The sequence below is a fragment of the Brienomyrus brachyistius genome, chromosome 8, assembly GCF_023856365.1.
Source record: "Brienomyrus brachyistius isolate T26 chromosome 8, BBRACH_0.4, whole genome shotgun sequence".
NCBI lineage: Eukaryota > Metazoa > Chordata > Actinopteri > Osteoglossiformes > Mormyridae > Brienomyrus > Brienomyrus brachyistius.
In genome coordinates, this window is record NC_064540.1 from 7647523 (window position 1) to 7666164 (window position 18642).

Consider the following 18642-nt stretch of genomic DNA (forward strand, 5'->3'; position numbering starts at 1 on the left):
TTTACATGCCACAGTGAACAGAACACTGGCTTCCCCATTACCCTACACAGTTGGTGCTTTAGCCCTTAGCTACTCGGCCCCTACGGTCTGCCAGTTCATGTTCGGTTCCCGAATAGGTCTCAGTTTAAACCTGCTTTAGTCTAGCTTACCCACCTCTAGAAACATAACACACTGTTACTCCGGCTGTTGCTGCTGCTGTACATGCCCTCATGTACAGCTGCTCTGATCATCCATCTGTGGCAAATGCTTGTTGTAGGATGTCGGCTTCATATGAAACCCGACTCCGCCACCTTGGGAATTTCGCTCACGGAAGTATTTAGCAAGGCAGTGCCAACAATCAGGTTTGTTAAACTACGAAGCAGGAAGCAGGAGATGTGGTTCCAAGGACCAAAAAAAAAAAAAAAATATATATATATATATATATATATATATATATATATATATATATATACATACAGAATATTCAAAAAAAGACCATCAATCGCCATCCACACATCATGCACGAGGGGCAAGGATAATATTCAGAGCTAAGGCTTGAGAAGTGTGTTAGCTAGGAGAAGGGAGGTATCCCATAATCCCAAAAAAGAGAACCTGCGAATTGCACATGCAGGCACATCCACACAACAGCAAAGAGCCAAAACCAGTGACATCTAGATGAAACCAGCACACAACACATAGAGGGGATACCGCTACCTGAAGGAACCAGACCCCCCACTTAGGGCTCTCAGCTGCTGAAAAAACAACACACACACACACACACACACACACACACACCCACAATGTAATATATTCATAACCCACACATATGCACACAGTAGCGTCCCGCAGTGTAGTTAGAGCAGAAGTTGAGTGTAGTTGCAGTTTCCCAGTCAAACTGCAAACAGCAACTGAAGCTTGCAGTCCCAGGCCTGAGCATCTTAACTCAGGGACGGTGTGAGCCTATGAATATTCTGCCAGTACCTGCTTTTACCAACAGAGATCCAGGAGATAGTAGCTTCTAGGATCCACACTAAAAGGACCTGTGTACAATGGCAGAGCTCAGGTAAACTGGACATGGGGAATGCAATCAGCATTGGGCATGACCTTCAAGAACCGCTGCTGGACCTTATTTAGAATTCCCTCATATGATAATTAGCTGGTGATTACTACAAATTTAAAGAAATGGCACGAAACACATCCGAATAGACCAACCACGAACATGACACATCTCTTCTGCTACACATCCATACCTTTTTCCTCCTCACATGCTGGGATCTGCATGGAGATCTTGTCTCCATGACTGTCTTCTGGCTTTCTCTTTTTTCTTCTTTCGTTTATTTTCCCTCTATCATGTATAATCTGTGATGGGCTGCCCCCCCCCCCCCTGTCCTGGGTTGTTCCCTGCCTTGGGTCCATAGCTTCCGGGATAAACTCCGGACCCCCCGTGACCCGGAAGGATAAGCGGTTTGGAAAATGGATGGATGGATCATGTATAATTTAGTGTCCAGGAAGTAATAGTATATTGCTGCACACTCTCATTTAGTGGACTGGGGGAACTGTGTTGTGAAAGGTGCCACATATTGAACTAATTAATGATGACATCCCATCTGCCCAAAGGTCTGGAACTCCACAGAGGCATGATAGTGTCAGTTATGTATTCTTGTTATGTGAGTCTTAGCTTGTTTCTATTGACATTAATGGAAGCCTGATTGGGTGAGATTACCATTTATGGAGAATATTGAGTAAGTCTATTCTCTTTTCAGCAGGAATATAAGGTACTCCATTGGGAAATCACTGTGTGAAACGTAGCTTGTTCCTGCAGTTGGACGTATTTAAGTTTTTTTCTCATCAATGACCTTTCGGACATCGATGTAACATCACAGTAAGGCTGTAGGATTGGGGGGGAGGGGTGGTCAGCTGACCTAATGGAAGACTACTTAACTGCATGGTGATTAAGCACATATACCAGTAACCTTGTTAATTGTTGGTTAAAATTCTAGGAACACTGTGTTGTTCTACCCCTGATCGGGCTACCCTGTACTGCAGTGGTAAAACATCAAGATGTTCATTTGTTTTCAGAAAAGCATTGCCTGCAAAGCGAAGCTGAACTAATAACAGTTCTATTGATTTGAAGCCTGTGGGTAAAGCCCATTCTATTAACTGGTCTCCTTAAGCTAAAGCCCGCCCTATTGTGGTGGTCTGCAGTTAATACTGCTAACGCCCTGCGGCTGCTTAGGAGGAACCACCCCAGACAGGCACGGGCAGCCGGCCAAAGCGAGCAGGAAATTGGCCCTTCATCTGGTCACTTCATAATAGCTATGCAATGATTATCAGCCTCTCCCAGCGGAAAAAACAACCCTAGTAAGGGTGGTTAAAAAAATTACAATTAAATCCCAGGAATGTTTACCTCCTGGGAAGTCTTTAGTGTAAGGATATGGGCCAATCAACATGTTGTGGATTTTTTGCAACAAACTACTGAATAAACACAAAGCATCTCTACTTCCACCCAAATATTCACATTCACTCGTTCCTGTCATTTATACATGTGTAAAAGGCAAAGTCTCCTCACATATTTCTGTATCATACAGTGAAAATGGTGAGAAAATATGATATCCGAGTATCTAGATATCCTCTCCGGTGCCCAACACACGTGTGCAAAAGGTCCCTGTGCCATGCTTCACTATATTTCACTTCGAGGACAAAACCACCACCACAAAACCCACTTCATTCCAAGGAAACCTCGTGTTCCTCCCTGTCACATCGCACTGTAGCACAGGAATCGTTAAAATGACAGAATTCTTAAAATGAGCAATTATTATTTTTTATGAATTCCAAACAGTCATTGGAGGGGACCGCTGGCACCCAGACAATCTGCAGCGAAGCACCTCAACAGCCACATGCTGATTCTGCAGCACAACCTCCGGTTATTTCCTGCCTCTAAAAATGATTACATCTAAGGTCAGTTGCTAGGAGAATAATACCTAGCCCACAGAAGGCAATTACTAATAATTTTCTGAGTGGCTTTGGCTTTTGTAGTTAATTTTTCCTAACCGTAGGCACCAGTCTCTCTCTCTCTCTCTCTCTCTCTCTCTCTCTCTCTCTATATATATATATATATATATATATATATATATATATATATAAAGAAATTCACAAAGGAAACATATATTAACCTATTAGAATACAAAATAGGCCTACATGTGCTTTCAGCTGTAATTACTTTTTCTTGTTGTTGTTTTTATATTAAAAGTTTTTAGACTTTTAAAAACATTTAAACCAATGTGGAATCAGAAGTCCTCTGTGCCACACTATATATGATCTAACCCGCTGCTCCAATCCAGAGATTTCACTGTATTCTACAACAGCCGCCAGCATAGGCATGATATACACATCGATTTTAAGAGGATGTAACCTTGCCCAGGTTCAGCGTTCCCCAGATGAACGATTCTCCCTTTTGGCCAGTAGGAGGCACCCTGGGTAAATGTTTATTTCCCTATGTGACGTTAGCCAGTTGCAACATTGCATGTTTTTAGTCAATAGTGAATTGACACTTGGCTCATACCAGACTCACACTGTCAGAAAAAAAGTTCTAATTTGTACCTTTGAGGGGTACAATTACTTGTGACTGGGGTTGTACCCTAGCTGTAGGTAAATGTACCTTTTAACACCTTGAAATGGACTCTAAGGAACATTTTGTACCATTGGTAGTACATTAATGTTGTTTATACCGTGGGGAAATGGGGTTGTAGCCCTTTTTGGACAGTGCACCAGGTAATATTTCATGGGCTGCTATTCATAATTGCAAGGATTTTACAAATAAGTTTAAACATGAGGTAGAAAAACCCTCTTAGGCCTTTGAAGACTCAAACTGCTCATCCCTGCTTTATTTAAGCTTATTATGCAGTAATAAACTGTTGTTTTCCCAGCACTGCAGTTTTATAGGTATTTCCCCAACCCTGACCTCTGATTGGTTTTTCTGAATTGTTGAGTCCACATCCGATCAAGGGCGGTCCCGCTCCTTCCCTGCCCTCCCAGTTCAGCCTCCAAATCTACTATTTAAAGTATAAATTAGCTGCAAATGTAATGCTTTCTAAAGCTTGCAAACTTGAGGTCTAGAGCTTTGATAATAAGAATTATGCAATGGTGATGATGATAATTTAAGTCTGTATTTCATATTTACTGCATGTTAAACAGATGTTATCTCCGTCGCATGATGAGTGGCTTTCCGTGTTGTTATAAAAACGACGTGTACTTTATCATGCATCCATTTTGCAGAGCACGAATCAACGTGAGCAGCGCGTATCCAAATATAATACAAAAAAAAATGCAAATAGGTCGAGATTCCTTATAATGATTTGTTATACAACGGTGAGATTGGGTATCCGGAGCCATTCTCTCGCATCATTTTCACAGATCACATTTCGCAACCCTGTTCTAAAAATCAACCCATTCGGTCTCCTTGTAGGACTGCAATTATAGGGACCGGTACAACTGGGGGTTGAGGAAAATGGGCGGAACTAAGGGAGCGGTCCTTGAGGGTTATCTGTCGGCGACCAATTCCCTCCGCCTCCAGTCAAGGCGATCCCTCCGGTCGCTGATCGCTCTGCGGGATCCCCGGCGCAGTGCATGCAGCAAAGCGGACCATCGCGGACTCCCGGGATCACGCCAGGTGGACCATCCAGAAAGAGCAGGTTGGTCGCTTCTCTTGTAGACGCACAGCCGCAAATTCAACCTGTGAAAATCGTTGATGCGTGTCTCGACTTTCCTCTTGGCTGTCACATTCAGCTCTTTTTCAACAGAAGTTGAAGAGCTCTGTGTTCTCTAAAACGCAACATTGCATACGCGGTGTAATTTAATTTATCGTTAATTTAAGACACTTGAATTTTCTAGTTTTATAGTGTATAGCGCAAAGTCGTTGTGGTTGAGTGGGAGTTGTGTAGTCTCTGTGTAATTTGGAAAATAAGGTGTGTTTTGGAAAGATGCGTACGTTAGTGTGTTTGAACTTGATGCATATGATAAATGTGCTTGTGCTAGTTAATTATACAAATGAACAAGCATCGTGTTGACAAAATAAACAAAAACCGATTTTCTTGTTCTTTGCTAACGTACTACATCTACATCTCTGTAATACATTAGTTCACTTGAGTTTGGACACCGGACAAACTGGTCTTCCTAACATGTATCACGGAGTTAAAATGAAACGAAGTAGACATGCTGCGATTTGCTTGCAGGGTCATCGTGTAATTGACAGTGTAGTAATGGGGGTCTTTCTTTGTGTCTCCAAGCTGATAGACGTTTGTTTGGCAGTGAATCGCATTCCTGTCATCCCTTTTCTTATGACAGATCGATAGAGATCAGGCGTGAAGAGGCGACATGCCCACTGTCATGCACAGGAGGGGAACAATCTCCACAGGAGCAGTTTTACTGTTTGCTGTTTGATACCAGCGCACCTGTCGTGCGTTCATCGGACATATCCCCCCCGGAGGCATTATAGTACAGCGGGCTATTGGTGGCGCCTACTCGCCCCTCGCCGCTTCATGAATTAAGTAAGATTTTGATGGATAGCGTCATGTAACAATGAAACACTGAAATCACAGCGAAGGCATGTATTTCAATTTTTTTACGGATCTAGGCCTACATCGTTTCGTCTTCTGCTGCTGCTGATTATTATTATTATTATTTATTTGCTATTGTATGCACAATAATAGATAGGATTATAGATTATCCAAATACCAATACCAAAATCTCTACAGCTTTCACCGCCATAGCTGTATTGCTCCTTAAGCATTTTGCCTCTTCTTCCTTTTAGGCTACACATTAGTTCACCCTTGGCATTTAAACTTGAGATCTCCTCATGTTTGGCATCAGTCTGGTCAAAGTATGAGAGTGAGAGTCCGGCTCCTGTAACCGGCACCGAAATCACGCGGAGGGCCAGTGACACGCGGCGTCTTAACGCGAAGCATTGAGACCAAGCTCGCAATATTGCTCCATAGGCGGACAGCTGAAGCTCCGGAGATTCATTAATCGCATTTTTTCCTCGATCTCTCATTTCAGGACGGCAGACAGCTGTTTTTATTTACTGTGTAAATCGGGCTGATCATGTCGGAGTCAGGGGTGACACCACAGGGTGACTGGAGCAGGGACCATATCGTCAACGCCGACGGACAGCGCCTGTTCTGCCGCTACTGGGTACCGGAGGAACCCCCGAGGTTAGTGAGCTCAGATATAAAAGCTGGGTTATGGATATCAAAGCATGCCGACCGCTTTAAAAGTGCGGTTCTTTGAAATGTACTGAAGCTCTATACCTAACAGCTTGTAGTAATAACTGTTTTTATATTCCCCGTTAATTGATTTTAAAAAAGAAAACGTCTGTGACCGAAGTCCCATGATTGAACTGAATTGATATCTATTCGTAATTCCAAAAGGTTACTTTATGGGTGTCACTTTGTTTTCGCCACATCAATAGGACTATGTATGCACAGGTCTATATAAATATAATGGGAGAGGCAGGGAAAATGTTGCAGTGTTAGTATGACCATGTGGGTGAGTTTTTACTGTATGTCAGTTCCGGAAGTCTGAGTCCTATTTGCCGCTCGCAAATGTTTAATTGGAGCGTGACTGTAAACAGCATGTCACGGGCTTCCGTCGAAGCATACGAGGCATCCGCGGGTCACTGCTGGGACAGTAAAAAGAGCGCAGTGCCGTGTCTCCTGGCTCCTTTGTACAGTCTGGGAGCTGATGGTCAGTGTGCAAATAGTCACTGTGCTAACAGATTACCAGCAGTTGTGCTGACAGTCCGCGTGCGTAAAGTTGGCATGTTCATAGTCATCGTACTGTAAACAGCCGGCGCGTTTATAGTTTACAGTAAGAGCTTTTTTTTCCAAATCAGCAAAACCGTTCTGCCCAGAAGTATTAACTGCTTTATGGGACTTATATAGGCAATCCAAATATGTAAGCAGTTATAGGCAATATGCTTTACAGTTACGATCAGAAAAAAATCGAAACAGAGCAGTCTTTGTCCCCCAAGGGGTGACAGAGGTGCAGTGTGTCTCTGTACTCAGTAGACCATGCCAGTGGAGCTTAATCCAGTGGAGGCACCAACCGGGCTCAGTGGACCATTGGATTCCTGATCTGACTGTGAAGCAGATATGCAGTGTGGTCCACGGGGTGTGTGTTTGGGATGGCCGGCGGGCGAGAGCCTGAGGGAGGGTGTGAGTGAATATGTGAATTATCTAAGCATGTGAATGGGGGGGGGGGGGGGGCGGGGGAGGGGGTGCGTGTGCCTGAGTGATTGTGTGGGCTAACGGGGCTGCGTGAGTGTGTCGTTCAGGGGGTGAGTGACTGTCTCCCAGCATCCCAGTGACTCAGTGAGTGAGAGGGTGCATGCGTGTGAGGAGGTGTGTATGGGAGGGTGAGGATGTGTGTGTGAGAGGGTGAGGATGTGTGTGTGAGTGTACGTGACGAGGCCAGGGATGCCGGGGCTCCGTGCTGCCCTGTAAACATTCCCACAGCACAAAGCTGCGCTCAGAGAAGCCTCATTCAGCTCCATTCAGAGCTGGCAAGCCTGCCCCAGCAGCCAGGATGTCCTAGCGGCCGAACAGCGGAGGCCAGAGCCGAGCGGAACAAAGAGAGCCACCCCCCCCCCAAACTGCCTGAGGGGGAGACGGCTACATCGCTCTGCATGTTTAGCACCCAGGGCTTCAGCGAAGGGAAAGGCCAGCATCTTTCACTCCGCGGTATTCATAGGCCTCATTGAAAGCTTTCAAATTGACAGCCAGACACAGGCAGAGATGTACGCTGCTAAATAGGACAGTTTGTCTAACCAGAGTCGTCATGGCAACAAATCACTTCCTGCTGCAGAGCATGTCAAACTGTTTTCATGATGAGTGCATGTGCGCGACTGTACGCATCTGCATGCCTGTTCTTTTTTTTAATTTAATTTTTGTGTTGTCTTCCCTTGTTTGTGCTCAGAGGCGAAACCAGCTGTTTTTGATAGTCGTGGACGCGCTGAAGATTTATTTCCGTATCTCGGACGTGTTAAGAGAATGACCTAATCGTCTTTCTTAGTTTGCGGATTCGGTCGGACTGCCAGAGAATTACCAGCCTGCGTGGGTCATGGCGGCGCGGGTGAGGGAGTGAGAGAGTGAGAGATGAGAGAGCACAAGTGTGCTTGTGGGTGGAGTTCCTGTAACTGGTTTTCAACAGTGTGCTTGATTGTGTTCAGCGGACTGATTCTACTCTGATTCCATTAACCCTCACGGTGCCAAAATGCCCGTCTCCGCCAAGGTCTTCATGCTTACGGGACCTAGTTCGGTGTGATGGCGTTGATCGTGGCATCAAGGACCTTTTCTTTTACACAAATACCACCCAGCACTTACACACACCCTGGCCAACCCACCAGTACAGGATAAGCAGATAGATAGGCGACAAGCATCAGCACCAGTGCCCCCCCATCAAGACAAAATGAAACTTGCCCGAAAGGTGGCACACAAGGTGGCTGCTTAATGGCTTGACTAACACTGGCGATTGTAAGATAAGATAAGACACGAGAAAAAAAAAAAAAATTGACCCCAGGAGGAAATTCTTGTGCATGCAGTAGCAAGGTATGTAGGGTACAGACAAACAAACGTATGGTGCAAAACTAAGTGCATTTGCAGATTAAATAAACTAAAAGGAACATAATACACAAACAGAACGTATATCCTGAAAAATGAACTATTAAGGAAATTAATATAAACAAAAATAAATAAGTGGATATTTTATGTGCAAGTGGATAACAGCATCTGACCTGATTGTGTGTTTATGTGTATGCAGGTGTGGCCACACGCATGTGCTTAATATGTATAACTGTGGCTTTTCTGCTCTTTTCCAGAGGCCTGCTGTTTGTGGCCCATGGAGTGGGGGAACACTGCGGGAGGTATAGCTCTCTGGCCCAGAGCCTCAGCCAAAGGGGCCTGATTGTCTTCGCACATGACCACGGTGACTGACCTCACTTCCTGTCAGTCACATCGCCACGTGAACTTGAGGATTGTACGCGGTTCAGGATAACCGTTCAGTTTACGCAGTCTGCTGTATTAGCACAAGTAGTGTGTTCGTTTGAATGTAGGACAGCTGTAGCTGGAGTTGAGTTTACTGAGTTATAAATAGTACGTCTGGAGCAATGGGAGTTTAATAAAATACCCACAGAGAAACACATAGAAAGACAGACAGGCAGAGACACAGGCAGACAAGCAGGCAGATTTGCGAATGGACAGACAGGCAGACAGAGACATATATACATGTCTGTCATGAATTGACCTAGTGTTTGCAGAAATAAAATGTAATACACTGTTTTAGTTGTTTCCTGTGTCATTTTGACAGAATATAAATATATTCCCTTGTTCTCCTCTCTCTCTTCCTCATCTCTCTTTTCATCCCTCTCTCTGCCTTCCTCACATCCTTTCTGCCTCAACGTCTATTCTTCTCCTCATTCCCCCATCTTCTTCTTTCCTTCCTTCCTGCCTTTCTCTTCATTCACTAACTCTTCCCCCCATCTTTCTGGTCTTCCTCGACCCATGCCCTCTCATTCTCCCCACATCTGTCCATCTTTTTTCTCCTTCTCTCTCAGTGGGCCACGGGCGCAGTGAAGGGGAGAGGATGATGGTCCGGGACTTCAAGGTGTACATCAGGGACTCCCTACAGCATGTAGATCTCATGAAGGAACAGTACCCTGGCCTGCCTCTGTTCATCCTGGGTCACTCTATGGTGAGTGTGCCCCCCACTTACCTCTTACATCCATCCATCCATTTTCCAAACCGCTTATCCTACTGGGTCGCGGGGGGTCTGGAGCCTATCCCGGCAATGGGCACGAGGCAGGGAACAACCCAGGATGGGGGGCCAGCCCATCGCAGGGCACACTCACACACCATTTACGCGCACATGCGCACCTATGGGCAATTTAACAAGTCCAAATAGCCTCAGCATGTTTTAGGACTGTGTGGGGAAACCGGAGAACCCGGAGGAAACCCCATGACGACATGGGGAGAACATGCAAACTCCACACACATGTGACCCAGGCAGAAACTCGAACCCGGGTCCCAGAGGTGTGAGGCGACAGTGCTAACCACTGCACCACCATGCCGCCTTACCTCTTACATTTCTGCTGAATTAGGTATGAGCTCTAGATGGACACCTCACTTTGCTGAAGTTCTCTTCCCTGGATCAAATTAGTGATACTCTCATATTGCAGTGTAGCGTAGTGAAGTTATTTACAACTTGGTTTGTTTGTGTGGTTGTACCACATACATTTATTTAGCAGATGCTCTTGTTCAAAGCAGCGTACAGCCGAGGGGACCTTTGGGTCTAAGAGCAGAATCAGCTAGCATTCCAGGAGCAGTTAGGGTTAAGGCCTTGTTGAAGTACCCAACAGTGATATAATTATTCTGCCGGCCAAGGGATTTGAACTCATAACCTTCCAGACACAGACCCTTAACCTACTGAACAAGGTGCTATGCTGGTACAATTTACAGTATACATAATAGAGTGAAAAATATGTACAGAACTCCCCATAAGCTTAACCAGGATAAATGGTTGAAGGACAGCTGCTCTGTTAGTACTACTGCAGTAAATATATCAGTAACTTTAATGTATTCATGATTTGAGATCTCCTGTGAATTCTCAGAGCCCTCAGAATTTATCCTGAGAGTAACAGATGTGTCTCTGCTTCAGATAATAGTGAGGAGCCGCTGTGTCTGGATCAGACCCCATAGCTTAGCCAACATGCTGTTAAGATCGCCGGTGAACGGGTAAGGCGCACGGACAGGCAAAGATCAGGCAGGAAGTCCAAAGTCGGGGAAACTAGGGGTTTATTCTCCAGACTCGGGGCAGGAAACATGAGACACCAACTCACATCAATGACAGACACTGAACTGAGGCAAGACGGGGACTGAAATAGATCAGACAACAGGGTACAGCTGGGTACAATCAGGGAAGCACACGTGGATAATCAGGATCGTACGAGCTGGGCGTGACACATGCCACCCGTGGTTTTTTTTATTATTTCTGTTTTATTCTTTTAGCTATTATTATTTTTATTACAGCAGAGTTGACCACATTTCAGTTCACTACAGGTTACAGTCTGACTATATACCTTGCGTGTGACAAATAAAAATCCTTGAGTATTTCGTCTTCTGTGGAGCAGATCTGTAGAATGACAATAATTCTCATTTGCCCAAGAAAGAAAACTGTTTTTTCTTTAATTGCTGTATCTGTGAGCAGATACGCATTTTTAGAACTTGTCTTCCTCTCAGCTATGGAACAAATGCAAGTTGTGTGCTATTTTTCATTTTGTCTTTCTTCTTCATCTTAAAAGTAAAACAGTATTAAATTAATAGGGAATTTGTGTTTTAGGTCAAGTATTTAATTGATTATTACAGTAATTTGTTACTGTTATATAGTCACCAGTGACTTGCTGAGATTGTCATACTTTTACTCATTTGGTCCTAAATGGTGGCTGATAATGATGGAAGCTTTTGGTTTTATCATGACATGAAGATTGTGTGACTTACCTGAAACACAGGTTATTGGGTGTTACTTCACACATGTAACGTGAGACTGTCATTCCCTCTTGCAGGGTGGGGCCATTTCTATCCTCTGTGCATGTGAGAGACCCAGTGATTTCACTGGAGTAGTACTGATTTCGCCCATGGTACAGCTGAACCCGGAATCAGCATCACCATTTAAGGTGAGGACGGGTCCTCCTGGAATCGCAAAGGGTAACAGCAGATCTATGTACTCCAGCGTAGAAAATATTCTTTCATTATACAAAGGTTATGACGTTGCACATCTGTAAATAAAATTTCTGTAGTTTCACGATGTGGTAGAATGCCATATTGTACATTGCTTCCTACTACAGTACTGTTACTACACCTTTTGCATATCTGTAAAACTTTTTGGCAGGTGTTTATGGCAAAACTCCTGAACCATGTGCTTCCAAGCCTAAGTCTGGGTTCAATTGACTCCAAGTGGATCTCTCGTGACCAGAAAGAAGTAAGGCTTGAGAAGTAAATGTCCATGTCATGTATCTGTAGGATTCTGAACTAAAAATGTACAATGTGGGTCTTCTTGCACTGTAGATTAGCATGTGGAGTGTAGCTTGTATAGTATGCAGTGTGGATTAATAATGACCCTATATAGCGTAGCCTGTATAATATGCGGTGTGGATCTCTACTGAATGTGTGCCGTGAAACTTATAGTATGCAGTGTCGGCCAGTAATGAGCATGTGCAGTGTAGCTTGTATAGTACGTAATGTGGGTCTGTAATGAGCATGTGCAGTACAGCTCATACAGCATACAGTGCTTGGCATGTGCGAGTGTGGGTCAGCAGTGTCTGTCTCGCTTTGCAGGTGGAATCGTATGACACAGATGAGCTGAACCACCACGGCGGTCTGAGCGTTGCATTTGCTATGCAGCTGGTGGGGGCTGCCAGGCTCGTTGAGAGGGCTATCCCCACTGTGACCTGGCCCTTTCTGCTCCTTCACGGTGATGCGGATAAGCTGTGTAACATCAGCGGATCCCACATGATGCTGGAGAAAGCTCAGAGCACAGACAAACAGCTGAAGGTAGTGTGGGACCGCCTGATCCAGACGTATGCACAAACACACACACACACACACGCAAACACCAAAGGCAGCACAAGATCTCCCCAGTGACATGCAACTGCAGTCTTATCCATGGCAAACCACAGGGAATGTGTGGGTATGTGTGTGTCTGTATTTGCTTTTCTTCTGGTGGCACATTACCATGGCAGCAGGTTCTGTTTGCTGGTGGCTAACACTGGCCAAAACTGGTTGACACTGGCTGACACTTGAGTTTAATCGCCAGTGACCTTTTTTTCCTTTTTGACAGGTGGGGCATTTCTCTCTGAGCTGGCAGGTGTGAATGTGTAAACACGCCCTGTGTTTGAAATATTTTTCTGTTTCTTCAGCCTTTTGTCTCTGAGATTAAACCTGTTGATAAGTGTATGTTAAGCTGTCGACCCAGTTTGAGTATGGAATGAGACTGTACTTCATTCCTTTCTTTTCCACCATATTTGTTTCTCTACCTAACATTCACTCCTCTCATTGTTAGATTATCCATGCAATCATGGTGCATGAAACAGGCAAACACCCAGGCAGGCACACAAGACCAAGGACACAAGATAGACAAGATCAGGGATATAGGACAAAACATGTAGCATGACTAGGGACACGGAACAGACAAAGCCAGGGAGTAAAGGACCCAGGACCCACTCCCCGGTGAGGTGGGCTCCCATCTGGACCACAGCGCATAAGGGCCTTGGAGGGCCAGCGGGACTGGAGGGCACTGTGGGGCCCATTGGGCCAGAGGGTGCTGAGGGGACAGCCGAGTTGGAGTGAGGGGACTGCAGGACAGGAGCAGGAGAGCGCCAAAGGAACTGCAGGGCAGGAGCAAGAGGGCGCTGAAGGGAATGCAAGGCAGGAGCAGGCGGGTACCAAGGGTCCTCTCCTCCGGGCCTCAACATGAGAACTGCCAGTACAGGCAACATCAAGCAAATGAGAGTCAGGGCCGCCAGCACCGAAAATGTGCCTCTTTCTCCCCCTCTGGGAGATGTAGTCTCAGCCAATTCCTCTCTTGGGCCCCAACCAACATCGCTAACCACACCGGGACTTATGATCAGGTCAGTGCAGACCTGATGGGGAGACCCATGTATCAAGATTCAGGGTGAGGTCCACAGGGTCCTGCTCTAAGTGTTTCGGATCCCTCCAATTTGGTGAGACAGCGACTGTGGAGTTGAGTGTGAGACTGGCGGCAACCAGGGTGTTGAGTGATGGACTGACTGTTACCGGCGAGTCAGGTGTTGGACTGGCAACAACCTGCAGAATGCTCAGAGGCTGCGAGGCAGCTGTCAAGGTGACATCTAGAGACGAGGCAAGCAACAAAGTGACAACAAGAGACAAGGTGGGCGTCAGGGTAATAACTGCAGATAAGGCGGGTGCCAGGGTGACAACTGGAGACCATGCGGACATCGAGAGGACTTCAGGAGATGAGGTGGGTATTGGTGGGACATCAGGAAATCGGAGCCGAAAGGACACCTGGAGGTGAGTGAGCACAACTGGGATACCTAGAAGCGAAGAGGGCACAGCCAGGACACCTGGAGACGAGCAAGGCGAAGGGGGCACCCTGTGGGGTGGAAGCAGGGCTGGGAGTCTGGAATGCAGCCCCTGGGGGCTCAGCAAATGGGAGAATGGCTTCTGGGGGTACAGGAGAGGCAAGGACGGGCAGAGCTAGCCCATGTTTGCCAAACTCCGAGGGCTCGGGATGAGCGGTGACCCTTTCTGGGCTGAGCTCAGGAGACTCAAGATGGGTGCTGGCTTCTCCTGGGCAGGACTCTGGCGGCTTCCCCTGGGTACAGCTCTCGATCAGGCATGGAGGTAGCCAGAGACACAACCCGCTTCCCCTGCTTCTTCGTCTTGCATCTGGAGATGGCAGGTGGAGCTATGGTGCACTGTGGCAAGCCGACGGGTGGAGCCGCGACGAGCTATGGGCAACCAGCAGGCGAAGCAGCTTCACACTACGGAGAACTGGCAGGCAGAGCAGCTTCACGTCACAAGGAAGTGGAGAGCTGCGGGACGTTGGCTGGCTGAGCCGTGGAAAGTAGGACTGAGGCCTGCTGATGTTCAGTGGAGAGCAAACCTGGGGAAGACTTTGGCTGTGGTGGCTTCCACTTCTTTCTCTGTCCCTCTGTTTGGGGTCCTGGTAGGAGGGGCACTCTGGACTGTACAATGACATTCAGGCTGGGGCCCACATCTCAGCCGCCTCCTCAGCATCAGATTTCATGGGTAGCAGCTCAGACAGGTGGACCCCTTTCTCATCCAGATCCACAATCCGGAAACCCAGCCATTGTGTGTCCAAGCCAAGCGGGGCACTGAACTGGGTAAGGAAGTCCCTAATTGCTGTTGCTTAAGGAATCAGGGTAGAAGTCATACAGCACCTGGCAGGGTCATACTGTCCAGTCATACTGTAACGGCATGCGGGACAAAAAACTGGAGGGCAGGAAGTGTGACAAAACATAATGAGGTTTATTGAACTCAATGGACAGAGACTGGAAATAAACAGGATCGTGTTGGGATCAAAAAATGTGAGACGTGGAACAAGGAAGGGCTCAAGCAACAAGACAGTTCAACGTCAAAGTCTGGACTGGGAAACACAGGACTGGGAAGCACATATATACAGGACTAATGAGGGAATTAACGATAGGCAACAGGGAGTGGTTTCCATATGAGGGTTAGGAATGAGAGGCCTGATGAGAGGGATAAATATGGCTTGTTAGGGTCATGACAGGGAAGAAATGGGATATGACACTGAGACCTTATACCTACCTCTAATGTTCAATCCTCAACCATTTGCTGACAGTCAGATCACGTTATATTGTGTTCCTTTGGGTAATTGCTCAAATAGTCGCCGGTGGACATGTGGACAAGTTGGTTTCCAAGGAAATGGAAGTCACTGAGAAAGCCTTCAGCCTTTCCTTTATCTGCTGACAGCCTGTTTGCTGTGATACATGGAGAGGTTGAGTTGAGCTGAGCCGAGTTTAAGTATGGCAGGTCACTTATTGTTGTGACCACATTTTTATTAGCTAGGAAGACTAAGGAAATGTGATGTCGCCATTCTAGCGTCTTGCAACATTTGCTGGTACATTCGGTGGTTGTCCATCCGCATTTCTGGCCATGCCCACATTCCGGCGCCCTCTCAAACATGCCTGTTTGGTGTTGAGGGCTGTCCTACCGAGAGTTAAAACCTGAATCCAGCCCTGCTCATTGTTTGAATTCCCCAGGGGAGCTTCTGTGTGACGGAGACTTAAAAAGACTGTCTGGAATTTTTTTAATAAGCTTTAGAGGAATTTGGAACAACCCCACTGGACATACGTGTTTATTAGCCCCAATTCTGTACACTGAGGCCTTTTGTTATTCTTCATGGGTTTGTTTGACCAGTGATTCCTGAATAGCTATTAGTGACTTGTGCTTTAGTTAATCTCCCTCTCCGGCTCAGATTCAGAGATGCTTTAGACTTGGAAATATTTCTTTTCACGTCTTTTAGTTGAGTGTGTATAGCTTACGTTTGATGAATTACAAGTGTGTATCACTCAGGTGCACTAACATTTGTCTCTTTACTGCGGGGTATTTTCAGGACTAGCTTCAGTATTTATAAACTAAAAGGTACATTTAAAAGTATGTTTACCAGGAAAGTTTGTGCTGGTAGATTACAGTGTGCACCTGTACAGTGTTTGGCAAGGTTTGTGTGAGCACTGACAGTTTCCACATTAGGCTTTTAAAAGCACAACATCCACAAGAAAAGCTGAACTCATCCAATGTCACTCACAGTTGTATTATAGAGGCACTGAAAAATGCTAAATGTTCAGAAAAAAGTGTGAACACTTCATAAACAGTTACGTGAGCTGTGTAATATAATCATCCATTTGTACTGTCTGGCTTCCATATATAGAATGCGAAGGACTGTGTTTATACTGAGCAGTCTTAAGAGTGTACGTGTATAAACCATGACAGTGCTTTAAATATCAGCTTCTTACAAATATTTTTTGCATCAAAGAGTTGCAATAAGTGTCTGAGAATTATTTAGAAGTCCTTGCTGTAACTGTGACCTCGCTAGTTAGTTAGCTAACTAACCAGCTATGTAGCTACTTGCACTTACAATAGGTAGATAGTTAAAATTCTTGCCCCCTGACCAGCTGATGGCCAATAAAATAAAATTGTAATGATATATATCCATACAGTCACAGGAAATAATAGTTCATCAAATAAAAATGTCATTTTCAGTAAATTTCCCTCACAAGTATAATCAAAGATAATATTCAAAGAAATTTCCAAAGGCTTCAGCGACATTAGATTTACTTTGAGATACGTGATTTATAGCAAACAATGTCTGTTTTTTTTCTCAGTAGAAAATGCTTTGAAGTCATTAAAATGACAGAACCTTAGCAGTGCTGTCACATGAACACAGAGTGGAATCTACAAACTTTATAGTAGTAAATGCTGTATATATCATCAAACATGATATACTCCCCATCTCCGACAACCCTGAACAAGGAAAATATAAGATGGATCTAAATGATATTACATATAAATCAGATCAATTCTAAGCTGTAAATTCTAGTATTGCTAATTTGCTTAATTGTTTCTGTATCCTGGGTAATTTTGATCTGACTCCTGCGTCTACTTTAGACTGTTACGTTCGCTGTCCGGCGAGCAGGCAGGAAGCGGGTTAGGACGAGGCAGGCAGGAAGCGGGTTAGGACGAGGCAGGCAGGCGAAGGTTCAGGACACCAGGGTTTATTTACGGGGAACCGTAAATAAACCAGGGAAGTACAAGGCACTAACATTAATGACGGATCTGGGGAAAACAAACTCAGACGTGGACTAAATACACAGAACATATCAGACTGATGGAAAACAGCTGGGCACAATCGGGGGAGCACACGTGGTTGACCAGGGGGCGTGGCACACACCAGGATCGTATGCATAGGTCATATCATAGACAAAACAGTAGAGTAATAATTGGTTTTGTGTCTGTCTGTAGTAAATCTGTTTCATTTCCAGTAAATTTTGCGTTAAGTGCTTCAGGGCGACTGCCCTTGCAAACCGGCAATAAAATATGAATTGCAGCCCCGTAATGTCACTGTGCATGGATATGTATGCAGTATCACTGGTTTGTGTGCCCCTGATGTGTCCCTGTTTGCATGTCGTCCCCCCAGGTGTATAATGGAGCTTACCACGTGCTTCATCACGAGCTCCCAGAGACGACAGAGTGCGTGCTGAGGGACATCACCGATTGGGTCGTGACGCGAATCCCTGACCAGGCTGCATCCGGCTCCTAAGTTCCCCATTTATTCCTGCCCCCCCCCCCACCCTAGTTTGTGTACATCCTGCTGTTCTATCATTGTAGCACCCGCCACGCAATCTGTGCCCCCCTCCCCCGACACGTTGTGGGCACTGGCTATGTTCGTCACCACTAATCAGTCCTGGCCACCAAGTTGTGTGATTACTCAGTACTTCCGAGACACACATTTACCAGTTCATCGTTCCTGAGCGATATACATGACTGGTGGTCTAATGGGTTTTACACAAATGGTGCAGGATTTCCTTTATGTGACATGAGTGTCATTTTTGATTAGAATGTCAACCATGTAAGAGGCATTATTTTACCGCAAACTGATTTATCATTGCTCTGAGGTGTAGGGTGTTTTTTAAAATAAATTTACAAGTTGTAGCAATGTAATAATGACAGATCATACTTTCAAATGTATTACTGACCATGTAATCATTTGCTAGCACACAGAATCCTTCCTCACTGTCGTCTTTTGGCTCTGCTGTTGTTACCGATTTTCAGTAAATAACCGCAACACACAACCGCAGAAACCTCTAGAGTAGCTGACTTAGAAAAAATGTCATATGGTAACAACCTGACAGAATGAGAATCCCAGTAACACCCACACTAACATCCTGCATTTATAATGTTTGTATTTTCATGGTTTGGAATACCTATTTGTTTTAAATATTTATTATATTAACAAAATGTATGTATAGTACTTGTATTTAAACGATTTAACCATTTGTATTTTAAAACATGAATAAATCTGTATATTTTGAAA

The 18642-nt window shown here is 45.3% G+C and overlaps 1 protein-coding gene across 1 annotated transcript; it reads left to right on the forward strand.

Moving 5' to 3' along the window:
* The first annotated feature begins 4480 nt into the window (after positions 1-4480).
* Positions 4481-18642, forward strand: LOC125747948 (monoglyceride lipase-like). The gene is made up of 8 exons (XM_049023636.1): positions 4481-4670; positions 6034-6188; positions 8852-8958; positions 9587-9723; positions 11591-11701; positions 11917-12006; positions 12363-12578; positions 17746-18642. The coding sequence occupies exons 2-8, from the start codon at positions 6079-6081 to the stop codon at positions 17866-17868; spliced, it is 894 nt and encodes a 297-aa protein (XP_048879593.1). The 5' UTR covers positions 4481-4670; positions 6034-6078; the 3' UTR covers positions 17869-18642.